Consider the following 27,360-nt stretch of genomic DNA (forward strand, 5'->3'; position numbering starts at 1 on the left):
TTTTTAACGACGACGACGACGACGACGACGACAATAATGAAAATAAAAGGAAAACGGAAACGAACCGACGACAATAAATTTAAAACTAACAAAATATCTTCCAATCATAAAATATATATTTATATATATATATATATATAGATTTTATATAATTAATAATTAATCTTTTAATATATAAATTTTCTACAATTTTCAGATAATTTTTATAAATCAAAGTATATTACGTTCGATCAAATTTTTTTTTACATCGTTTATCCAAAAAACTAATGAGAAGTAATAAATAATTGCAAAATAAATAAAAATAAGTACTAAGTAAAACAAAACAAAACAAAACAAAAAAAGAAAAAACAAAGAAAAACAAAACAAAAAAAAGAAAAGAGAAAAATAATTAAAGAAATAAAAAAGGAAATGAGAAAAAAGAAAGAAACGTTAAAATCCGTAAAAAATGTTTAGAAATAATTTTCCTTTCTCTCTCTCTCTCTCTCTCTCTCTCTCTCTCTCTCTCTCTCTCTCTCTCTCTCTCTCGTTTTGTTCCTTTTCTCTTTTTTGTTATTTTTTATTTCTTTTCTTTTTTTTTGCTTTTTCTTCGTTTTATGAGGATATTCGATTTTTATTAGGAGGAAAAAAAAAAAAGAAAAAAGAAAAAAAGAAAGAAAAGATCATTTTCTATTAAGTTCAAAACGTAAGGTAATTCTCCTTCAATGATTCATTTCTATACGAAAGATAATTACGGTCTCACCGAGTAAGTACTTATGTGTATCAACGCCGAAAATACACGAAAATTGAATTATGTGGAGGCACGTTACGCTACTTAACGCTATTAGGTTGCACGGTACATTCGTGACACGCGCCATTGCTCATTATCCATAATTACACCTTGGGTGCTTCTATCGTCTCTCGACTATACCACCACAACCAACCCCTCCCCCCTCCCAGCCCCCCCCCCAACTCTCATCGCTTACCCCTATCCTTTCTATCCCTTTTCGTTTCATGTAAACCACTAACTGGATTATTCTCACAAACATATGTATAATATATATACACACACACACATATATATATATATATATATTTATGTATATGTATATGTATGTATGTATATGTAATAGAAAATGTATACGCATATATATACATATTATATATATATAATATATTACGATATATACTATAAATGTATATACATATATATTATAATTTATACTAATGTATATATATATATATATACTAATGTATATATATGCACATTACATTTGTATATTATGAATATATTTATGAATTTTGGCTTAATTTTATTAAGAAATAAGAAATATAAAATGAAATATGAATTAAAATAAAATAAATAAATAAATAAGTAAAGATAATAATATGTACGGATTGATTTTATGTGAAATAAAATGTCTTTAAGTATATAAAGCAAAAAGAATATTGTCTTTTGATTCGGAAAATTGCGCAAATTTGTGCGAAATCCAGCTCGTAATTCATAACACCTACGTACACACGAACATACACATACTACATTCATTCTATATATATTATATATAAATATATTATAAGTATATATATATATATATACATATAATATATTTATATGCGTACAGCCATATGGTTGGCCATTGCATTGAACGTATCTACAAATGAATGAATGAATGAATGAATGAACGAACGATCGATCGATCGAAACCACGATATCGATTCGAGTTATGCAAATAAAACCATAAACCCCGGATGGAACGATAGTCATCGTTTTCGTATGACGTTAATATTAATATTATTATTCCGTAACCAAAATAGGAATTGTATTAGAGCAAATGTTGCGAATATGTAAAAAATTAGAAACAAGATATCGTTGTTGTTATTCGCTTGCATAAGTACTTAAAAAGAAAATAAAAAAAAAAAATATATATATATATATATATGTATGTATGTATGTATGTATGTATGTATGTATGTATGTATGTATGTATGTATGTATGTATGTATGTATGTATGTATGTATGTATGTATGTATGTATGTATGTATGTATGTATGTATGTATGTATGTATGTATGTATGTATGTATGTATGTATGTATGTATGTATGTATGTATGTATGTATGTATGTATGTATGTATGTATGTATGTATGCATGCATGCATGCATGCATGTATGTATGTATGTATGTATGTATGTATGTATGTATGTATGTATGTATGTATGTATGTATGTATGTATGTATGTATGTATGTATGTATGTATGTATGTATGTATGTATGTATGTATGTATGTATGTATGTATGTATGTATGTATGTATGTATGTATGTATGTATGTATGTATGTATGTATGTATGTATGTATGTATGTATGTATGTATGTATGTATGTATGTATGTATGTATGTATGTATGTATGTATGTATGTATGTATGTATGTATGTATGTATGTATGTATGTATGTATGTATGTATGTATGTATGTATGTATATAGTATGTATGTAAATAAATTATAAATTTTTATTATATTTTATTAATTAATATTTAATAATATTTTTTTATTTCTTATAATCTTTATTAATGTTAATTTGTAAGATTTAGAATATTGAAATATTATACAAATATTATATATATATATATATATATATATATATATATATATATATATATATATATGTATATGTAATTAAGAATTACAAATTAAAATTAAAAAACATTATAAGATATATATATATTTCTTTTTATTACAAAAAAAAGAAATTATGTATTTTAATACCATGTAGTATTAAAGATTATTTTTGTAAGATTTATAATATTAAAAAATTTTTTTTGGTTTCGTCTCATTCTAAATCAATTAATAATATTTTAATACAATATTTTACATTATATTATTATTTTACTTATATTATTATTTACTATATTACATTATAATATCAATATATTTTCATATCATTAAAATCTTACAATTTTGCATAATATTTTTATATAATAAAAAAAAGTTTCAACAATTGTAATATTCTGATATTACAATTCTAATTTCCATAAGTAAAGAAAATATAAAGATATTTTGATATTCCTACGAAACCATGCAAATGATAATATTTTAATTATATATACAAAAAATTATATATATATATATATATATATATATATATATATATTAAAGCAAAACAAAATAAAAAAATATATATACAATAAAAAAATATAGAAATATAAATTAAATTATTGGAATTAAAATGAAGAAAGAAAATCGTGTTGCAATGTCTAAACAATTTTACAAAATATTAAAACATCTAAAAAAAAAAAAAAAAAAAAAAAAAAAAAAGAAAAGAAAAGAAAAGAAAAGAAAATAATAATAATAATTATAATAAGATATAATCAATGGGAGATAATTAATTAGTGACGATTAATCAAGAGGAGAATGACAATATTACTGTGTCGTAGTCCATCGTATGTTACGTCGAAAGTGAATTACAAATCAAACAGCGGGATCTCCTCGAATGGCATTGAATCGCGTTCGATGGAGAATCAGCTATTATAATCGATAGTTGTCATCTTGTTGCCCTTGCTATCAAAGGCAACCGGTTCTATCTCTCTCTCTCTGAGAGAAGACGTCTCTATCGATCAGAATCCTTAACATAATCCCCGTTCTGAGGTTGTTACGATCAGTTTGAATCTGTCACTAACAGAAAGCCTGCTTTAGTCGTATATCCTCTTGACTACTATCATACTAGAGAAACTACGAGAGAATCGTCATCATTGTCACGATCGATTAATAAATTTTTATTTAAACACGAATAAGGACAATGATTATTAATAATAGTTCGTTGAAGGTTTAATATTAATCATTGTTTTTATATCTTTCTCGATTAAAATGCATTTAAATAAATTCATTATTGCAAAAGGTCAAATCGATTTAACTATACTTTTTAAAATTTTGTTTCCTTTCTTTCTTTCTTTCTTTCTTTCTGTTTTTTTTTCTTTCACTTTTTTTTGCCTTTCCTTTCCTTTTCTCTTTTTTTTTTTTTCTTTTTTTTTTTTGATGACAACGAAGCAAAAAAAGAAACAGATGCGTAATTTTTAATGATAGAAAAAAATAAAAATCAATAAATATTGAACAGAACGATAATAAGAATAATGTTACGTAGAAGAATTTATCTTTTAAATTATACAATTCATTTCCAATTGCAATTTAATGATAATAATACACTTTGATATGTTTAATCATTTCTTCATTGACATTCATTTTATATTTCTTAATTAATTAATATACATATATATATATATATGTAATTTTTTTTTTTAATATTGTCTATATTTGAATTTTCTAATTGACATATAAATTTGAATCTTTTTAAATTAACGTATACGTTAAAAATAAAAATGTTCTTAATTAATGCACAATATTTGGGATCTATTTTTTAATTTTAAATTGATTTACGATTATTAAAGAATTTCTTAATAGAAACGTTTCATTATTATTATTATTATTATTATTATTATTATTATTATTATTATTATTATTATTATTATTATTATTATTATTATTATTATTATTTTAATTGAATAAAATTAGTATTAGAAACTTTAGACACGACCACATTTACGAGAAACATTTTATCAGGTTTGACTCATGGACGAATGTCGTGTGTATGTGTAACTCAAGTACGTCAAAAGTGCATGTGCAGCAAGGACGTTTAAATTTGGATTCAATGTTTACTGCCGAGGTAGAGAGAAAGAGAGAGAGAGAGAGAGAAACTATGCGTAATACTAATGTATACTGGTTTAGAACAAACTCACAAATTAGTCTCCCAGAAGACATATTCTAAGATAAACAATACAATTTTATTACCTTAATCTTTCATTTTTAATATAATAAATCTTTTATGCATGTATATGTATGTGTGTGTGTGCACGTATATATATATAGTAAAGCTAATTGTTATTATAAATTAACGTAGGAATTTGTTTTTATTTATAAAAAAAAAAAAAAAAAAATAATATATATATATATATTCGTACGAATATTTTACATTCAATATAAAAATATTTCATTCGTTTTCTTTTTTCACTTTTTTCCTTTTTAAATAATTTTAAGTCATCAATTGAACAATGATTGTTAAAAATCTAATGAAATTTTTTATCTAACGAAAATTGATTAATTATTATACTTTAATATTCAATTTGAATGTTATTTTTTTCTTCTTCTTCTTCTCTTCAACTTCTTCGTTTTCTTTTTTTCTTACATTTTCTTACATAACAATTTCAAATGACAAGTGAAAACTTGATGACGAAGTATAAGTAATTTATTTCTAAATATAATTGTTACATACTTCATTCGACATAAATATATTTTTATAAAATTCATAACAATGAGAAGGAGACTGAGGCGTGAAGATATATATGTCGCCATTATACATTTTCTTTAATAATTATAAAAAAAAAAATAAATAAAAAAAAAAAAAAAACGTAAATTAGAAAAATACGTAACGTAAATATAAAACGAATGATTTTTATATTAAATACAAATCTAATGTAATTTCTTTCTACGTAAAGAAATTTTTTCATTACCAATACCAAAGCATTAGATATTCGTATTATATTCGTATTAATTATAACTATTTACTTCGTATTAACACGTTAAATTAGACGTGCGACCTTGATTTAAATATTCGATGTTTGTTAATGAAGAAAAAATAAATAAATAAATAAATAAATAAATAAATAAATAAATAAATAAATAAATAAATAAATAAATAAATAAATAAATAAATAAATAAATAAATAAATAAATAAATAAATAAATAAATAAATAAATAAATAAATAAATAAATAAATAAATAAATAAATAAATAAATAAATAAATAAATAAATAAATAAATAAATAAATAATGAAAAGAAGAAAATTAATGAAAAAATATGCACTAAACAATTCGAGATAATAAATTTCTGTTTCCACCCCCACATCACCTCTCTCTCTCCGTCTATCTCCCACCTCCCCTTTCTGTCTTCCTTTCTCTGTCTTTGACTCTCCCTTCCCCTGCACCATCTCCCCTCCCTCCCTTCCTCCCTCCCTCTCTCACTCTCTCTCTCCCTCCACACGATTAGAATGTCATTAACCATGATTCACTCTCGCCCTTGATAACTTCTCTTTTCTTCTATCGTATCGATCAAAGTTCTAGGAAAATGAACTCACATTTGTGACGTCTATATATATATATATGTATATATATACATATATGTGTATATATATGTATATATATATGTACATATGTATATATGTCATGTGTATGTATAAGTATACAATATGATAGAACTTTTCCACTACACTAACACATTAAAACTTACTTTCCACAATATTCTCATGTTTTATCGTTAAAGTTTTGCAACCTAGTTTCATTTATCTATCCACCGTCCTTTTTCGTCTTTTCCTGATAATTTCAATGATAATTTCTAAACATCTCGACGTATATATGTTTATACATATACCTCGAAAATCGACTAATCTCATTCAATTGAAAAATATTAGATAAAATTAAGGCATATGTATTTATATATGTATATATGTTTATGTTACGAACGAATATATATGTAATTTATTTTAGTAATATTTCATTTTTCTTTAATTATATTTCATTATTTGTTTATTCGTTTGTTTTATTCTTTTAATAGAAATATTTATTTATTTGTAGTAATATTTTTTTTAAGTAATATTTATTTTTTATTTTATGTAATATTTATTTATTTTATTTGAAATAATATTTGTACATTTTGTTTCTCTTTTTGCTATTTTTTTTTTTTCTTTTTAATGAAAAAGAATGATTGATTGAATTATATTTTTGATATAATTGCGCGGATTTATTATAAATTAAAAATGTAAGAAAAATATTTCTAACGTTATTAATCGATTTCAATTTTCTAATCAATTCAGTGATATTAATTTTCTAATCAATTTCTTCGTATGACAATCTTTTAAAATTCTAACATTATATCGTAGAAAATATTTTTCGTTTTACTAATCAATTTATCCAATCGTTATCCTTAAAACGGCATATCACTAAACAATCTTAATTCTAATCGTAATGTTATTTTCCAGATTATAACATTGTCGAAAATCCATCTATTCGTTGTTACTAATCAAGGTTCTAATTATTTCTTAAACTTTCATTATGAATATCAAATATCAATCTTAATCGATTCAAAAAAAAAAAAAAATAAAAAAAAAAAATAATAATAACAACAACAACAAAAGAATCTGTTCAAACTAATCATTCTTATGATTCTAATCGCATATTTTAGTCTTTAAATAATAAACGTTATGAAACGTTTATCCCATTTTCTAACTCTCTAATCGTTTGAAACAAACAAAAAAAAAGAAAAATGAATTATTTCATCGAACGAAATAAATTTTTGTATTATTTTTGTATGAAAAGAACAATCGAATTCTTAATCAAATTCCTAATCAACTCCATATATCACTTTCAGAAATTGTTAAATTTATTGATGTTATATCATGAAACATATTCTTCATGTTTACTAATCAAATTTTCTAATCATTATTTTTACAACAAATATAACAAAACAATATCTGATTCTAATCGCAATATTACATTTAGAATTATATAAATCATCTAATACGTATTCTATGTTATCGATCAAGTTTATATCATTTTTAAAATTTCACAATGAATATAACAAATTAATTCTCTAATCAATCATCAACATTCTTTTCAAAAGTCATCGTAAGCAGAACTCTATCGTAATATCCTAATTCTAATCACAACGTATTACTTTCATAATCGTAAATATTCATCACGTCAAACAAGTCAAGTCATAATATCATAAAAATGTATCAAACGTATGTATAACTCAGTTATACGTAATCCCATTTTTTCAATCAATTCGAATATCACGAAATAATTCTAATGCTAACATAAAGAAAATGATTCCTAACGAAGATCAACCTAATGAGATTTTATAATTCAGAGATATTCTGATTAGAGCGACGAAAAGAATTCTTACTATAAAAACTATAAAAGAAGAAAAGAAAAAGGAAAAGTAAAAAAAAAAAAAAATCAAAATCTCATTAAAATAAGTTTAGAGAAAAAAAGAAAAACAAACCAATTACGAAAAACGAGCCAATCGAGAAAAACAAAAAATAACAGAAAACTAATATGAGTTGTAGTATTAATAGTAATAGTAATTAATAGTAGTAATATTAGTTGTAATAGTAGTAATAGCAATTAATATTAGTTGTAGTAGTAGTAATAGTAGCAATAATAGTAATAGTAGTAATAGTAGTATTAATACTAATAGTAGTAACAATAGTAATAGTAATAATAATAATAGTAGCAAAAGTAATAGTAGTGGTAATAACAATAGTAGTAGCAAAAGTAATAGTAGTGGTAATAACAATAGTAGTAGCAACAGTAATAGTAGCAATAACAATAATAGTAATAATAGTAGTGGTAGCAATAGTAGTAATAGTAGTATTAATACTAATAGTAGTAGCAATAGTAATAGTAGTAATAATAATAGTAGCAAAAGTAATAGTAGTGATAATAACAATAGTAGTAGTAATAGTAGTAGTAGTAGTAGTAATAGTAGTAGTAATAGTAGTAGTAGTAGTAGTAGTAGTAGTAGTAGTAATAGTAGTAGTAGTAGTAGTAGTAGTAGTAGTAATAGTAGTAGTAGTAGTAGTAGTAGTAGTAGTAGTAGTAGTAGCAATAATAATAGTAGTGGTAATAATAATAGTTGTAGAAGTGGTAATAGTAATAGTAATAACAGCAATAATAGTAGTAAAAGTTAAAATCTCTCTCTCTCTCTCTCTCTCTCTCTCTCTCTCTCTCTCTCTCTCTCTTTCTTTCTCTCTCTCACACTCTGTCTCTCACTCTCTCGTAAGTCAAACTAAAACGAAGATTAAAGTCTAATAGTAGCAGTAATAATAGTAATAGTAGTAGTAATAGGTGGTTAGTCTCGATGATTGTCAGTACCAGCCTTGCGGTCGAGTAACACGCATTGCTCTTGGCAGGGTCGAGATGTTGGCCGAGTGATTGTCCGATAATAAGACGGGCGATGGTGTCCTGTCGAAGATCGATGGATCCATTTCTAATATCATTCGTAGATCCTCGTCAATACCGATATGTACACGAACACTTTTTTCATCTTGCGATGGATTATTTTGAAGAAAATCAAAGGTCGAATTTGTCAAAGAATTTCTAAATAAAGGAGACGAAGAAGATGATAACGACGATGGTGGTGGTGGTGGTGGTGGTACATCTGCATGTGCATGTGCATGTGCATGTGCATGTGCATGAGCATGTGCATGTACAGGTGGTGCTGGTGTTGATGCCGATGAAGGTGGTGCTCCTGTTGGTGGAGGTGCAGATGGTGCAGGTCGCCTAGGTGGTAAAGGTGGTGGTTGTGGTGGTGGTGGTAGTGGTGGTGGGGGAGGAGGCAGCAGGGATGGCGAAGGTGGTGTTGGTGACAAAGAAGATGGTCGTACGACAACGTCGTTTATTCGATCAAGCCGTGAAACGAGCTCCTCGAATTCGACGATCTGTCGCGCGGTTTCGAACGCGCCTTGCATCTCCTCCTCCCCCCTCTTCTTCTCTTTTTCCTTCTTTTTCTTCCTGTTCTTCTTCTTCTTCTTCTTCTTCTTGTTTTTCTCGTTCTTCTTCTTCTTCTTCTAATTCTTCTTCTTGTTCTTCTATTTCTTCGTCCTCCCTTTTTACCTATCCAAGGCCTCTTCGTGTTTCCCTATAAGAAAACGAAGGTCGAAACGACGTCGATCGGACGGCTCGACGAGGCGTCGCGACGCTACTAAAAATCAACCACGGCCGGCAACGTCTTTTGACTTTTGGCCCAGTGCGTCGTATCTCGCGTCGCACATTGGTACAGATTTCATTTCTGTTTTCTTGCCAAGATTTTCATCTCGCCACGTCGTCGTCTCCATCTTTGTATTCGTCTTTATTTCCTTACTCTTCCCTTCATCCTCTTCTTCCTCTTCTTCCTCTTCTTCTTCTTCTTAGTATTATTTTTATTATTCTTTTTCATTTTGTTTTTCTTCTTCTTCTTTTTCTTCTTCTTCTTCATTTTATTCTTATTTTTCTTATCAAATAATGAGTACACTTCTCGGGACACGTTACGGCCACCTTACGTCACGTGGTTTTGTTTTTTATTTTCTTTTTTACTTTTTTTATTTTTTTTTTTTTTTACATTTCGTAGAAGAAAACATCTAATAATATTTATTTTTTGTGTTATTCATATGGTCTCTTGTTATCAGTAAAATGAATCTATTTTTGTATTTGATATTCGTTCATTGGATTTTTTCAAATCGAATTATGTTATCTATAGAATATCTATTTATCTATTTCTCTCTCTCTCTCTCTATCTATCTCTTTTTTATTGAAATCTATTATTTTTTTATTTTCTATTATCAATGTATACAAAGTTTAATTAAAAAATTTAATCCATTTTATATAGAATTTAATTGATGATTATTTTCGACTTGTAACATTCTGATATTCCGATTTCAATAATAATTGTTTAAGAAATAATTTCACGGTGTATATTTAAAGAATGATAAATAAAAAAATAAAAAGGAAAATAAAAAAAAAGAAAATATATGTATATCGAGTTGAAAAACTTCCTTCCTTTTCGTCCATTAATTCAATACATTTAACTAATTATTATAATAATTTTATAATAACATTAAATCCATTCAACTCGTAAAAATTTTATCATAAATTCTATAATAAATTCATTTAATGTCGAACGGAGACGTACATTTTTTCTTTTTGTTTTTCCACTTGAAATAAAGATAAAAAAATCAAATCAACAAATGAATGTAATTATTACAATCTTTTTTTCCCATAGAATATACATTATATATAAATTTCTTTATTTAATATGAATTTACTTTTCTTTTTATTTATAAAAAAGTAAGTTCATTTTCTTTTTATATATAAAAATGATTATAACGTGGAACGTATCTAACGCTTAGAATGTTTAAGATCTTGCATAACTCGAATATTTTATAAAATGATTCTTATATATACATATATATGTATTTTTCTTAGAATGATTTTCTTGTTTCTTATTGCATACCAAGATAACAAGTAATATGACGTTATTGAATATCCTTGTATAAAGCGCATTTTTCTAAATCTAATATTAAGAGTTAAACTAAACTTCCTTTCTAAAATATTCATGAAAAACATTAACATCTTTTCTACGAGACACGTGGCATTAACTATTCGCTAATCCTCGATATCAAATGCCTTTTCCAATCGATTAAAAGCTGAGGAAAACGTGAAAATTACGAAATATTTTATTTGATAGATAGGTGAGATTAGAAAAACGTAAATTTTCTTGAAATATTTATGATACGTCTGTCATTATAATCGAACGATGAAGATAAAGGAAAAAAAAGGAAAAAAAAAAAAAAAAGAAAAAAAAATAGAGGAAAAATGATAAATAAAATGATAACGATAGTAATAATAATAATAATTATTATTATTATTATTATAATAATAATAACGACATAAACAACAATAATTATAATAATTATAATAATAATAATAACGACGTCAGAAAATTGACTTTTGTATTTTTCCATTAATTCATGTAAAATCAATCAATACACAAACACACACACACACACACACACACACACATATATACACGCACACATCTGGATATTTTATCAAATGTCAACATCAATATATTTCATGAAAACGGATTCTATTACATTTTCCATCAAGGATATTAACTCCTCCCAATGTACAACTGAAATCCTTTAGAAGTAACACACATACATACGCACACACATATACACACACACACACATATATATATATATATATATATATATATATAGACGCACATACATATATATTCAATATAACTAATGTACAATAATGAATAATCTATTCTGAATGTATCAAACATTTTGTTAATAAATAAAATATCATATAAGGATTGTAATAAATTAAAAAAGATCAATGGATCAATTAGATCGAGGAAAAATTAATCGACTGATATAATTTTTTTATAATATATATTTAAACTATTTAAAATTCCTATCATTATTCGATAAGATAAATAAATATTATCATGGCAATTCCTGAGCAAATCATTATATTAATTAATTATTTTTATGGTACAGACGAATCGTATGTGCTTTAAAAATAAAATCAAAATTCGGTATCGATTTAGTAATTAAAAATAAATAAATAAATAAATAAATAAATAAATAAAAATAAAACTTTTTTTTTAATATTGTACGTTTCATAGTACCCGAAAATAAAATGGCATTGTATTCCTTTCATTTATTTGAACAAAGAAAATGAAAAGAAACTAAAAAAACAAAAGAGAAAAAAAGATATAAGTATTGGGCAAGAGAATGAATGAGAATGATACTTTAGATTAGAAACGTACAAACGTAGTAGTAGGTGTTTCTAAACAAATGCTCACTTATTACCATGCAAAATACCATTTAATATACCAGTATTCTCCGGTTTGAGATGCTTTGAAAAATTCTTCTGTTAACTCTGTTCATAGTTCATACTACGTAATCAACCAAATTCGAATTTATTAATATACAGATATATATATATATATATATATATATATATATCTTAATAATTTTTGAAAGATATTTGATTAAAATATCTAATTAATTAATTAACAAAAAAAAATAAATAAATAAAAATCAACGGGAGATGTCCAATAAGAAAAACTAATTTTAATTTTTATATCATGAAAACAAAAGAGTCATGATCAAAAATTATCATCAAATTAAAAGACTTGATTAAAAGTCGATTGTTTTGTTTCGTAAGTACAAAATATTCGACGAATAATATCATGAAACTTTTCTTTAAAAAATAAAAAAAAAATAAAAAATATGTATATCCTATTTTTTTTTTTCTTTTTTTTTTTTTTGTTTCTTTTTGTTTTATTTTCTCTTGTCCCGAAAAAAGGGAAAAGAAGAAAAAAAACACGACATAATAAAACTGACTCTTAATTTATATAATGATCAATCTAATGTATATACATAATATACATATATATGTTTGTCTACTTATATATAAATGACATATAATATGTATTATATTTAATAATTATTAAAATGACGTTTTTATTTAAATTTAAAGTAAATATTATCATGATTTAGTAGTCATTGCGCTAGCTTATGGGAGAAGTTAACCGGTTCTCGTTGGATTCGCAGCATCAACTTACTTTCTGATATATATATATATATATGTACACATCTGCTTCGAAGAGGATCTTCTCTCTCTCTCTCTCTCTCTCTCTCTCTCTCTCTCTCTCTCTCTCTCTCTCTCTCTCTCTCTCTCTCTCCTTGTTCTTTCTCTCTTTCTTTCTTCCTCTCACTCCCTTTCTCTATTAATATCGTTGGTATTGTTTTGTTCCCTCTTGGTACTTACACGTACAAGTTAAGCTAACTCCATAGAGAATTTGTCTACACACATGTATGTATGTATATATGTATGTTCATATGTATATATGTATGTATATATGTATGTATATATGTATGTATATATGTATGTATATATGTATGTTCATATGTATATATGTATGTATATATGTATGTATATATGTATGTATATATGTATGTATATATGTATGTTCATATACATGTATGTATGTATGTATGTATGTATGTATGTATGTATGATATGTATATGAATGTATATATGTATGTATGTATGTATGATATGTATATGAATGTATATATGTATGTATGTATGTATGATATGTATATGAATGTATGTATGTATGTATGTATGATATGTATATGAATGTATATATGTATGTATGTATGTATGATATGTATATGAATGTATGTATGTATGTATGTATGTATGTTGTATATACCACAATCGGATCCTATCTATTGATTAATTTACCACAAAGAGTAGAAAAAAAAAGGGGGGGGAGGAATATTTATTTATTAATCATTACTATGTAAAATTTAATCACATTAATATTCGTTCTATTTATGTATTTATTTAATTAATATCCGTTCGAATTATTTATTATTCGAATTATTATTATAATACGTTTTATGTAATTAAACGATAAAACGTTGAATGATTTAGTTTGCATTTGAAAATTCGTCATAAATTAATTTTTGTATATTAATTTTAACATTATCATTTTTATCGTTGCTATTATAATTATTATAATTATTACGACAACAATACTATTACTAATATTATTATTGGAATGATATTTTTTTTTTTTTTAATTATATCATACTACTTAGTAATATGTTATCAAATCTTATTATGAATTATGATATTACGTATATTATGTGATACATTCGAATAGTATAATTTTTTATGTTGAAAAAAAAAACGATATAAATTTATTCTTCCTATTGATTTTATCATAATATTTTTAATATTTATAGTATTTAATAATATTAATAATATAGTAATATAAGATATATTATTATAATATAATATATATATATATATATATATATATATATGCATAAATTATTACACATACTCTTTCACATATTACACAACCAACCAGAGAAAATACAATAATAGTTCTAATGTAATCTTTCTATCGAGATCGAAAAGAGTGAAAGTAAACGAGAGACAAAGAGGAAACTATCTTCTATTACATGTACATACGTGGAAACATATGTACGTACATGTATATGTTCTTGTAAATACATGAAGATAAAAACGTATGTATGTGTATCGAACTCATTCGAGTGAAAATAGAGTCGAGACTGGCGTCTTCTTTACTCTTTTCTTTTTCTTCTCTCTCTCTCTCTCTCTCTCTCTCTCTCTCTCTCTCTCTCTCTCTTTCTCTCTCCCACACTTTCTCTCTCTCTTTCTCTTTTTCTCTCTCGTTCACACACTCTCTCTGTTTCTCTCTGTCTCTCTCTCTCTCTCTCTCTCTCTCTCTCTCGCTCGCTCTCGCTCGCCTGCTCTCTCTTTCTCTCTCTTTCTCATTTATACACTCACACAAAATGACTGCGGGACACGATATCGCCTTGGAAACCGAGAAAGTCTCTTAATGGTCGTGGCAAGGATCGTTCATCGTCCTCTCGAGGTCACCACACCAGGACTCGTGCCCGGCACGATGTGCCAAGCCAACCAATCGAAAACGAACTACAGAGGAAATGCACCCATGGGGTTATACCAAATGACCTCTATACTCTCGACCTTTCTCTATTCTTGATCCTTCCCAAATCAAATAGATATGTACAAATATCCAATCGATCATTTTATTAAATATCTATCATATAAATCGCATCTAATTGTTATTTATATTTATTAGCAGAAAATTAAATAAGAAAATTAATTAAGAGATTTAATAAACTTATTAATTGTTTATACGTATATGTATATATATATATGTGTGTGTTTGTGTTGGTGTAATTAAAAAATATATATAAATCTAATGAGTTTTTGCGTAATAATTTTTTTTTTAATGTCAAGAAACGTAATGAAAAATTTTAAATGGTTTAATAAAAAAAAAATTTATATATATATATATATATTTTTTTTTTTAACCACGTAATAAAGATTTTGCAAAATTTATTTACTCTATATACGTTACTTCTATCGTTACGTTATATGTTTGAAAAAATTAGACTAATTTAAAAAAAAAAATAATCTGTCTTTCTTTCTTTCTATCTTTTTTCTATTAATCATTAGATAAATATACATGTACATTTATCTGATAATTGAAAATAATTATTAAAATTCTTTGATAAATATCCTTCCAGAAAAAAAAAAAAAAAAAAAAGAAAAAAAAAAATTCTATAATGATAAAATTTTTATCTTTCAACGTCACATCATCATTTTTATTATTGTAAAAATCTTATCAGAGAGACTATAAATAGATCAATATAAAAATTGATTAGAAATTCAGTTTTAAGAATAAAAGAAAAGAAAAAAAAGGAAAAGGAAATAAAACATTCTATAATAAGAAAATTCTAATTTATCGTGAGATCATTACATCGAAATAAATTTTTAATATTGATAAAATTTTAATTTATCGTAATAATTAAATAAAAATAAATTCTAAAAGAGATAAAATTCTAATCTTATCGAGACCGTTTGACGATGAGAATAAATTTCTTTTTTTTTTCTGGACCATATAACACATCGTCCTTTTTTAATATTGTCTAAAAATTTGTATAAAAAAAAATTAAGAAGATTTTTTTTCAATAAACTAGTACAACGCGAAATTGTAACGCGAAATAAATTTGCGAAATGAGAAAGTGAACAAGAGAAAAGATAACATTTTACGGTGAGAACCTTTCCTGTTTTTACCATAGCTTCGTGATTCGATATAATTGCAGCCTTAGGCTATTGCACCGTTGATACCCCCTTTCACTTCTCGCCTTTCGCCAATTTAATCCGGATAGCACGTGCCTCACTACGAGGATGAGCTCGAATGAAAAACATCGTTTATTTCAGAAACTAACCGATTGTATACAAGTATAGAATATATTTACGTAGAAAATTTTGTTTAAAAAAAGAAAAAAAAAAAGAAAAAAAAAGAAAAAAAAAACAAAAAAGAAAATTATAATATAATTTTTTTAATTTTTTAATATTTACTTCATAGCTAATATATTTTTTATTACTTTATTTTTCAAAAATTTCAATTCAAATATACGTATATACATATATTTGAATATATACATGTGCGTATGTGTGTGTATGTGTTGTGTGTGTGTATATGTATAAGAAAATTAATATATGCAATTAATTTAATTTTCATGTATTTTAATTTTTTTTTTCTTTTTTTTTTCAATAGAAATACTTATTATTATTATTATTATTTATTTATATTTTTATTATTATTATTACATCTCTATGTATTTATAAAATAAAAAGGAGGAAGTAGAAGAAGTAGAAGGAAAGAAAAAAAAAAGGAAAGAAAAAAAAAAAAGAAAATAATCACCAACGTGTATCACTGCGCTTTCGTATAAAAGTTTCACGTTTAACCAAGGAACTACGTCATCACGTTTTATTCCTTCTGCAAACATGAACGACATTCCAAGCGTTAGCGCTTCGAGCGAATTATTTGCTAACCGCAGCTGCGGGATCGGGAAACCTTGAGGAAACCTTTATAGATAATATAAATGGAGCGAAAGTGGCAGGGCAATTCTTTTTTATTTTCCTGTTTTTTTTTCTTTTTTTCTTTTTCTTCTTCTTCTTCTTCTTTTCCTTATCAATAGTTCTAATTTTCATTATCACTGCAAGACATTATAAGACCTTATTAAAACTCGTAATGAAATTCATGGCTTACATAAAAATCTTTTTGTCGTATACCAAGATAAAAGACGAGGAATATTTAAATACACAAATATATATATATATATATATATATATATATATATATATATACGTGTGTGCGTGTGTCTGTGCATTTTTTTTAACATAGATCATCTTTGAAACGTTGAAATCGACGTCTCTTTCTTGTCTTTAAAGTATTAGTATTAAGTATTCCAATAAATTGAACGATCCGTATGACAGCGGACCCGTCAATTACGTACTTTAATTAATAGCGAAAACTAGATCAATCCGGATTTCAGCCGGAACTCTCTTTTGGAGAGAGAGAAAAAAAAAAAAAAAAGAGGAAAACAAAATTAATGTTCGCTTGTATACGATCGTTTCGAAATTAAAATATCGTTCAAACAATTTAATCAATTCAATGTACGATTTCTTTCGAATTTCTTTTCTTTCTTTTTTTTTTTTCTTTTTTCAATTATCAATTTGAAATTAAAAATTCGTTCTTTGATTGTTTTTTTTTTGTTTCTTGTATTGACTATCCTAACAATTAATTGGATAATTCTTTTATTTATTTTTTTTTTTTCTTAATGAATTTTTGCAATGAATTATCAAATCAATTATTAAAATTGAAACATAAGAAAAATTTTATATATATATAAAGATCATCCGTTTTTTTTTCTATTTGTTCTATTTGACTAATCTCAACAATTAATTATATAATTTTTTTAATCCTTTTTCTATTTTGTTAGAAATGTTAAAAATAATAATAATAATAATAATAATAATAATAATAATAATAATAATAATAATAATTACTTATGGAAATGTTATATTTATAATTATTATTAAAAATTATATTTACAATAATTATATTTATAATAAATTTTTTAATTTACGATCGTTTCGAAATTATAATAATATAATTAATTAATTTAATATTACATATATATATATAATATTATTATATATAAATATAATAATAATAATTATAATGATAATGATAATGATAATGATAATGATAATGATAATGATGATGATGACGATGATAATGACTATGATAATGATCGAAATCAAGTGTTAATACTATCGTACGTGATAAATAATATTACACGATGAACGAATATTAGATATTCGTTTAGATTTTCCATTCGTCTAACACGTGAATCTAGATAAGCTAATACTTCTTGTCTAATCTAATAATATATAATAATAATATAAGAAAGCAAATAATAAATGGGCTTATTTATTATGTTTCTGCTATAGACTTGTAAAAAAACATTTGATAATAACAGATAATCGTTACAATCATTAATGATTTTCATTATTATCATGTGGCTGTTATAAATATTATATTGTTATTTTATTTTTTCTTTTTCTTTTTTTTTTTTTCTTTTTCCTTTTTTCTTATTATTTTAAGCGATAAATTTATATTTACGTTAGGATTATAAATTCGTTTGAAACGATCCGATAAATCATTATAATCATTAATAATAATAATAATAATAATTAATATTATTATTATTATTATTATTATTTTATTATTATTAAATACTAATATATAGTTTATCTAAGATTAGAGGCATATTTGGTTCTTATACATTTTTTTTTTTTTTTTTTTTTATAATTTCGCGTTATAAATTTTATACAAATGAATAAGTAAAAAGGTTACACGTGTGCAGCTTACAACAATCAAATAATTTTTCTACTTGATATATACATAAATCGTTTTTCTGACGTGGCACCCAACTGATTATTAAACGAACGAGCAAAACCGTCTGGGTTGAGTCTATAAATCTAAATAACGCCAATTACCAGTCCGTGATCCTTACGATCTTCGCGATCGAATCACGAATCATTTGCATGATCGATTGTTGAAAGAAAACGAGTTGGAACAAATATGACTTTTTGATTTAATCGAAATAAATATCTTTCGTTATTTCCATTTAATATTTTTTTTTTCTTCTCTTTTTTTTAACAATAAATATAATTGTGATTTAAAACTTCATAAATATTCTTAATCAAGTTGTGACGAAAGAAAAAGAAAAAGGAAGAATTGAGAAACGTAACATAAATAAAATAAAAGAACAACAATAATAATAATAATAATAATAATAATAATAATAATAATAATAATAATAATAATAATAATAATATATATTTATGATTAATAAAAAACTTCATTAACACCCGACATTTTATCACGATACGAAAATTTACGTCTAACGAAACAACCGAACAATAGTTAAAAAAGCAAAGAGAGAGAGAGAGAGAGACAAACAACAGAAAGAAGGGAGAGAAAAAAAAAAAAAGTTGAAAAAAGAAAAACGTACTAATTTTTATATTTATAATTAAAGAAAATTGATTTTTACGCATTACGCACAACAACATCTGTCGAAGTAGCGAATAATTTCAACATTTTTTTCTTTTTTTTTTTTTTTTTTTTATCTACGATTAAAAAGTAAATTCAGTAAAATGTTCTCCTCCTCTTCCTCCCTCCTACCCTTAACTAAAACTCGACGTTTACATCTACATGTCACTAAATACGACGAGCAGTTATCTGCATCGAGTTTATAGCAAACAATTCATCTCTCTATCCTTCTCTCTCTCTCTCTCTCTCTCTCTCTCTCTATCTATCTATCTCTATCTCTTTCTATCTCTATCTCTTTCTCAACGCACGCACAATATCTAGCATAGCAATCAGTAAAAAACCGAGAGAAACGTTCTGGAAATAGCTCGGGAAAAAAGAGACAGAAAGAGAGAGAGAGAGAGAGAGAGAGAGAGAGAGAAGGAGAAAAACAAGAAAAAAGAGAAAAAGAGAAAAAAAAAAAAGGAAAAGCAGGTAAAGAATCGCAGATATACACAAAATCGCGAGGGAGCCTATTTTTTCGTGATATCGCATGCCGACAAAAGCCGACAATTACGAACTCGCAGGGATAACGCTTGGTGTTACCGCCAGCTTTTATCGAAACGGGAAGTACAGAAATGCAAAAAGAACAAGAAAGAGAGAGAGAGAGAGAGAGAGAGAGAGAGAGAGTATGTGTGTGTGTGAGAGAGAGAGAGGCATAGAGAACGAATGAAAACGAATGAAAGAGAACGGAAGATAGAAAAAGAGAGAAAAAGAGAGATAGATAAAGAGAGAGAGAGAGAGAGGGAGAGAGAGAAAGAAATGATGCTACATTGCCAACACGCTAGTTGAAATTTGTGGAGAACCGCAAAGAAGAATTAACGAGCAATAGTAATACTAGTAATAGTATTGGTATTACCAGTAGTAGTAACAGTATAATAGTAGTAATAGTAGTAGTAACAGTAGTAGTAGTAATAGTAGTAACAGTAGTAGTAGTAATAGTAATAATAGTAGTAGTAATAGTAGTAATAGTAATAGTAATAGTAATAGTAATAGTAGTAGAAGTAGTAATAGTAATAGTAATAGTAATAGTAATAGTAGTAGAAGTAGTAATAGTAATAGTAATAGTAGTAGTAATCTGTGAAAAAAATAGAAATAGAGGAAAAAAAAGAGAAAAAAAAAAAGAGAAAAAAAAAGAGAAAAAAAAGAGAAAAAAACGAAGAAGGAGAGGAGAAAGAGGAGGAGGAGGAGGAGAAGAAGGAAGGAAAAAAAAATAAATTAAAAAAAAAAAAAAGAAATGATTAGATATGTGTGGAATGGTGTAAGAGATTAGGAGGGTTCCTTTCTCGTTCTTTCACGATCTAAAGGGGATTATCCTTGAAAAACCGTACGCGTACGAGAACGGCGGAAGAGAGGTGAGGGGATTGATGGTGTGGGCTAGAGGGGGATAAGTTGGAGATGGTGGTTAAGGGAGAGGAAACACAACCAGATATATTACTTCGCCACAATCAACTTTCTTTTAACGTTGGTAGAGTGTGTGAAATGCTTAAAGGATAATTTCCCTGGTAAAAACAAAAGCTCCTGCCGTAATCACGGCTGGCTCTTCTAGGGAGGAAGAGGGGGGAGAAGAGGGAGAAAAAAAGAAAAGAAAAAAAAAAAGAGAGAAAAAAGAAACTACTTGCTTCTTTTATTTATTTCTTAGTTTATTTTTTCCTCCCCCTCTTCCTCCTCCTCCTCCTCCTCCTCCTCCTCCTCCTCTTCTTCTTCTTCTTCTTCTTTCTTTTATTATCTCTTTCCTATATTTTCTTTTTCTTTTTTTTTTTCTTTTCTTTTCCTTTTGGTTCTGTATCTTTCCCTTTTTCCCTTTAGTTTTTGTTTCTTGTTCTTGTTTTTCTTTTATTTTTTTTATTTCTTTTTTTTTTCGCAATCCCTTCCCGAAAGAACGTCGCTTCTTTCGTTGAAAGAAAATAAACGCTGCGAGTTTTTTTCACGATGAAAAATTCGTACCAACTTAACAAACTCTCTCTCTCTCTCTCTTTCTCTCTCTATCTTTTTCTCTTTTTCTTTCTCTTTCTTTCTTTCTTTCTTTCTGCTATCACTTCTTTGTTCCTTTCTTTTCTTTCCTTTTTTGATTTTTCTTTATGAACACTAACAAATCGAACGTTTTTATTTTTATTTTTTCTTTTTTCTTTTTTCCAATAAAATAAACGAACGAATCAGAGGGCAAGAAGTGTTATATCATTTTTTTAATCGCACTAACAAGATTGGTAAATCGACAAACAAAAAATCGTTTCTTCTTTTTTTCCCAAACGAAGAAAGAAATCGAATTTTCATTTCGCTTAATCTTATACGAAAGTGTATCCATTCAGTTAAAAAAAGAAAAAAGTATATACATATATATATATATATATATATATATATATGTATATATATATGCCAAGATAAGAATATCTGGAGAGAGCTTTATGATCTATATATATATATATATATATATGTATATATATATATATGTATATATATATATATGTATATGTATGTATACATAATATATCAATATATATTTACATATGTATGGAAGTATGTATTTAATGTCAATATTGTTAGAAAGAGTGACTCATCGATTGGACATACATATCTACATAGATGTATTTGATTATGATTGTAGATGTAGGACCAATTGAAACAAATTTCTATGTATCTTGACACACGCGTTATATATATTCTCTTACAAGAGACTCGTAATCACGACTGTTACGATGATCTCACCGTCAATAATTTACTCTCAACGAGACAGCTCCGCAACGCGTTTGGGTTACGTTAACAATCTCTGTTGATCGTTTATGTTTTTACGAATCTCGTAAAAATCTTATTACTAGTCAAAGAAATTATATATCTTCAAGTATACACATATACATATATATATATGTGTGTGTGTGTGTGTGTGTGTGTGTGTCTGTGTGTGTGTGTACTTTTATTATTTTATTTTTATTATAACGAATAAAATCAAGAAATAGTACATTAAACATTATAAATACATATATATATATATATATATATATATATATATATATATATATATATTAAGCTAAACTATCGTGTAATAAAAAAAATTCCTTTGTTTCTTTTCTAATAAATATAAATTAACAAGAATAAATAAATACATGCACGCGCATACACACACACACACACACACACACACACACACACGTATATACAAGCATGTTCGATCAATAAAAATTTTAATTGAAAAATCTTTATATTCAAGTGATCACGTTATAATAAAATTCATTCGTTTTTTTTTTCTTTTTTTTTTTTCTAACAAACAATAAATTAAAAAGAATAAATAAACATAGACATACACACACACATACGCATGTATAGACATATACATACACGTATATATAAGCATGATCGATCAATAAAAATTTTAATTGAAAAATCTTTATATTCGAATGATCGCTTTATAATAAAATTCATTTGTTTATATATATATATATATATGTGTGTGTGTGTGTGTGTGTGTGTTCGTGTGTGCGTGTGTGTGTGCGCGCGCGCGCGCGTTTGCATGTGCGTGTGTGTAATGAAGAGAAAGAAAAATAGAAAATAAACATACTAATGTCAAATGATGAAACATAATTTTTCTATTCGTTTAGGCCAATAGGTAAAGTAACGTGTTGAATTAGACAACCCTGATTCCGGATAATGAGCTGAAAATAGAAAACTATTAATACCGCGGGTACGCGTCTTCTTTAACGCTTTCGAAGCATGACTCAATGCATTTTGTGAATTGTCACAAAAAGAAACATTACATGATTGTCGTTAAATGAACGACATTCCACACAATTCGATTTTTCCATAAAGAAAAAGATAAAGGAAGAGAAGAGGAAAAAAAAACAGAGAGAGAGAGAGAAATAGAAAAGATAAGATTTTTCCTCGGTAAAAAAGACTTGACTATATAACGTTCAAGAACTAGTTGGTTTTTTTTTCTTTTTTTTTTTTTTACTATTGATATTTTTAGAATATTCGCATATGCATTTTTTTTTTTTTTTTATATTTTTAAAACGTCGATAATAGATTTGTTTCTATTCTCTGTTGTTTTTCTTCCATTTTTTTTTTTGTCATAATTAATATTACGCAATTAGTTGTCGCCGTTATTTATAATTAATTAACATTGAAATTTTGAAAATTTATGAATTAACCTTTTTAATCTCATACGCATTAATAAAAGATTTACGTGTTTTCATTTTTCTTTATCTTCTTCGAAAATAGATATAAAAATAAAAATTGAAAAAAATTGTTCCATGAAATTTTTATACTCGTAAATACGAACAGATCGATGCAAATTTTATATTTATATAAATACAAAAATACCAATAGTAATCGAAAGTTACAATGACATATACATTGTCTTTTTAGGATCAATATCAGAATGAATATTTTTGTCTCTTTCATAAAATCTAACACGATAGCAATCTAGAAAATCATTAGAAATCAATTCCCCGAATGATTTTCCTTTCTATCTTTTAAAAACAATGAAAACCAAAATGATGATACTATATCACGTGGCGTAGAGAATAATTAGAAAAAAAATAAGTAAATAAGTAAATAAATAAAAATAAAAAAAAAAAATAAAAATAAAAGTAAAAATGAAAAACATAAAAAAAAAAAAAAAAGAAAAGAAATAACAGGAAATAAATCTAAAGGATAAAAGCGTAAATAATCATGGAGACGTCAAATTCGATAATAAATCAAAACCAACGATAAATCGATCTTATTGTACTAAACAATTCTGTTTATGAAAAAAAAAAATAAAAAGTAAACAATTCTGTTTCTGAAAAAAAAAAATAAAAAGAAGAAAAAAAAAAAAGAAAAAAGAAAAAAAGAAAAGAAAAAGAAAAGACGGTTTTACAAAAAATACAATAAATTCAAATAAAATAAAAATAGAACGTGGAAGAAAGAATACAAAATACAAAAAATACATTTGTAGGATTAACTTTAAAAGAGGACTAAAAAAGAAATTGAAAAAGGAATGGAGAAAAAGTTTTTGATTCTAAACAATAAATTTTTCAATCCACTATATATTCCACTAGTCTCGTAGTACAGCCTTCGAAAATCAAAAAATCGGGAAGGTATCCGAATAAGAGCGAAGGGAGAGAAGAGAATGGGTGGATGGGTGGGTAGAGGATAGGACCAAAAAAAAGAGAAAGAGAAAGAGAAAAAGAAAGAGAAAGAGAGAGAGAGAGAGAGAGAGAGAGAGAGAAAGAGAGAGAAGGAAAAAAGAAAAAAGGAGAAATCAAAAATAAAAGGGAAAAAAAGTGAACCCTGTGAAGGGATTCTTTTTTTTTTCTTTCTTCCTTTTTTTTTTTTTTTTTTTTTGGAATGCATTGTTCTCGTTCGATGAACCCGTGTAAACGAAAATGTAAAAAGAAGGAAAGAAAAAAGAGAAGAAATGAAAAAAAAAAGGAAAAAAAAGAAGAGAAGAAGAAAAAACGAGGTTAGAAGGGAACGCTCTACGAATTCAACAAATTTTTTTATTTTCTTTTTTCTTTTTTCTTTCTTTCCTTTTTTTTTTATCAAGAATAATACAGACCTGCGTGTTCCAAGTTGAATACACAAATATACAGGGTGTACCGATTTCAATAATAGATTTCCAATTTCCATTTAATTCGAATCACATTTCTGTGTGCGTCTGCGCTTGTGGCGCGTACATTTTCATACAATTAAATTAAAATCATCATTTATCGTTGCAAAATCATTTAATCGAAGACCAACGAAATGTTTCAAACTGATAAACAATAATTAAACAATATACAATGATTAAACAATTAATATAAACGTAAAATTGTTAAATTTTAATCGGACACACGCTATATATGATAAGAAACTAATAGAATTAAGCTTTGAACAAAAATGTTAACTTCATTCATAGTTCATATTTAATTTGTTGAAAAAATATCTACAAACTTTTCGTGATATTTAAAATCAAATCGAAAAATTTCGAAATTCATACAAACATATGTTACGAGAAACATATATACAGACAGACGGGGTCAAAAAGTTTCGTAGATTCGAGATTAAAAATCGATTTTTCAAATGATTTTTCTTTCTTTTTAAAGAAATTTAAAATTATTGAAAAAAAAAAGAAAGTAATTGGTTTTCAATTAAATAAAATATAAATTAATTTTAGTTTATTTAATAAAAAAAAAAAAAAAAAAAAAAAATCAAACAAATCTTAAATAAAATCATCAACAAATTTTCGCTCCCTATTCTTCGTATATATATATATATATTATATATTTATATTATATATATATATATATATATGCATATATACAATATATGTATAGGAAACAACGAAATTTCAGTCGTATTAAAACTTGGCAAAGTTCCACAAGAGAAAACTATTAGCACTGTAGTTATATATATATACACATACATACATACATACATAAATATATACACACATCAACACATACATACGTATATATAAGCATGATATATATATATATATAAATATGCACATACACACACATAACTATTATTGATCGTTTAATACGATTTTAGACGATATAACAAAGTTATTATTATTTCTCTTTTCATTTTTTCTATTCTGTTTTTCTTTTTCCGTTTCTTTTTTTTTTTTCTTTTTCTTCTTTAGATGTCGAAACTAATCAACTCGAAGCTCGGTTAACATTTTAACGCTTTAACTCTGGAAACATGATCGTTTAGTAGAATTTTATTACGTAATGATGAAACGTATAAATAGAAAAATCGAATCAATGAACACAATGCTTTCATTCATTTATGATCGATCATCTATAATTTATTATTATTAAATCTTTTTTTTTTTGTTACTTTTTTTTTCTTCCTTTCTTTTGTAATTTTATACCGTCTACCCCTTTAAACATGGCTTTGTGCGTCTAATGTTCTTGATGGTTTCGTACGTAATTAAAGTTGATTATATCGTTCCCGATCTTATGCGTATATTTATTATTGTATTAGTTAGATTACGATTACGTCGATGATTCCACTTTACCGCGAGTCCGACTCCCTCTCTCTCAGTCAAGACTCGTTTCTATTAACAATTCCATCCTCGTTATGTTCTGTCATTTGAGTTAATCGTTTGTTTTAAATATGCATACTTTTATATATTCACGAACCATTTGTCTCTTTCGTACCTCGTCGAGCATTCCTAACCAACGTTTTTCCATTTTCATTTCGTTTCAAAGAATTTTAATTTGACATCTAATGTTATAGGATAAAATAGTAAACGTTAAAGACATATCCTACGCGTCTCGTAAAAAGAAACTCTTTATTTCTTAAAGATATAAATAAATCATATGTTTAGCCAAAAATTCTCAAATGATATAAAAAAATCAACCATCGCTCCATTTCGAAGACTCTTTGCGCATGCGTAATAGAAGGTTTGCGATATGGAGGTGAGAAGGGGGCAGAGGGGACAGATGGGGGTTGAAGGAAGATAAAAAAGGGTCAGTCCAACGAAAATGATTAATAGAATGTTCAATGTCTTCTCGTAATTTTTTGGCCCAATCAATACGTAAGAGGATAAAAATTTTCAAGAGCATTAAATTTTTCATGTAGGAAGAAAATTAATAAAAACAAAAAAATTAAGAATAATAATAATAATAAATAATAAGTTCGAACGTAATTAAAACGAGAAAAAATAAAAAAAAAATAAAAAAATAAAAAAGAAATAAAAATAAAAACGAAACGAATTCGTCTGAACTTTAATTA

At 25.8% G+C, this 27,360-nt stretch overlaps 1 protein-coding gene across 3 annotated transcripts in view; it reads right to left on the reverse strand.

Moving 5' to 3' along the window:
* Mitf (transcription factor Mitf) overlaps positions 1–9,979 on the reverse strand; it is a 133,241-nt gene extending 123,262 nt beyond the window's left edge. The window contains exon 1 of one of the 3 annotated variants that reach the window (XM_035884964.2): positions 8,964–9,975. In XM_035884964.2, coding sequence (XP_035740857.2) covers positions 8,964–9,559 — 596 coding nt within the window. In that variant the 5' untranslated portion in view covers positions 9,560–9,975. Of the gene's footprint in view, positions 1–8,963 lie in introns of all 3 variants that reach the window. The other 2 variants (XM_035884965.2, XM_035884967.2) reach the window with 2 other exon arrangements.
* Positions 9,980–27,360: the final 17,381 nt, after the last annotated feature.

The sequence above is a fragment of the Vespa mandarinia genome, chromosome 17 (assembly GCF_050613455.1).
Source record: "Vespa mandarinia isolate Hongniang chromosome 17, ASM5061345v1, whole genome shotgun sequence".
Taxonomy (NCBI): Eukaryota; Metazoa; Arthropoda; class Insecta; order Hymenoptera; family Vespidae; genus Vespa; species Vespa mandarinia.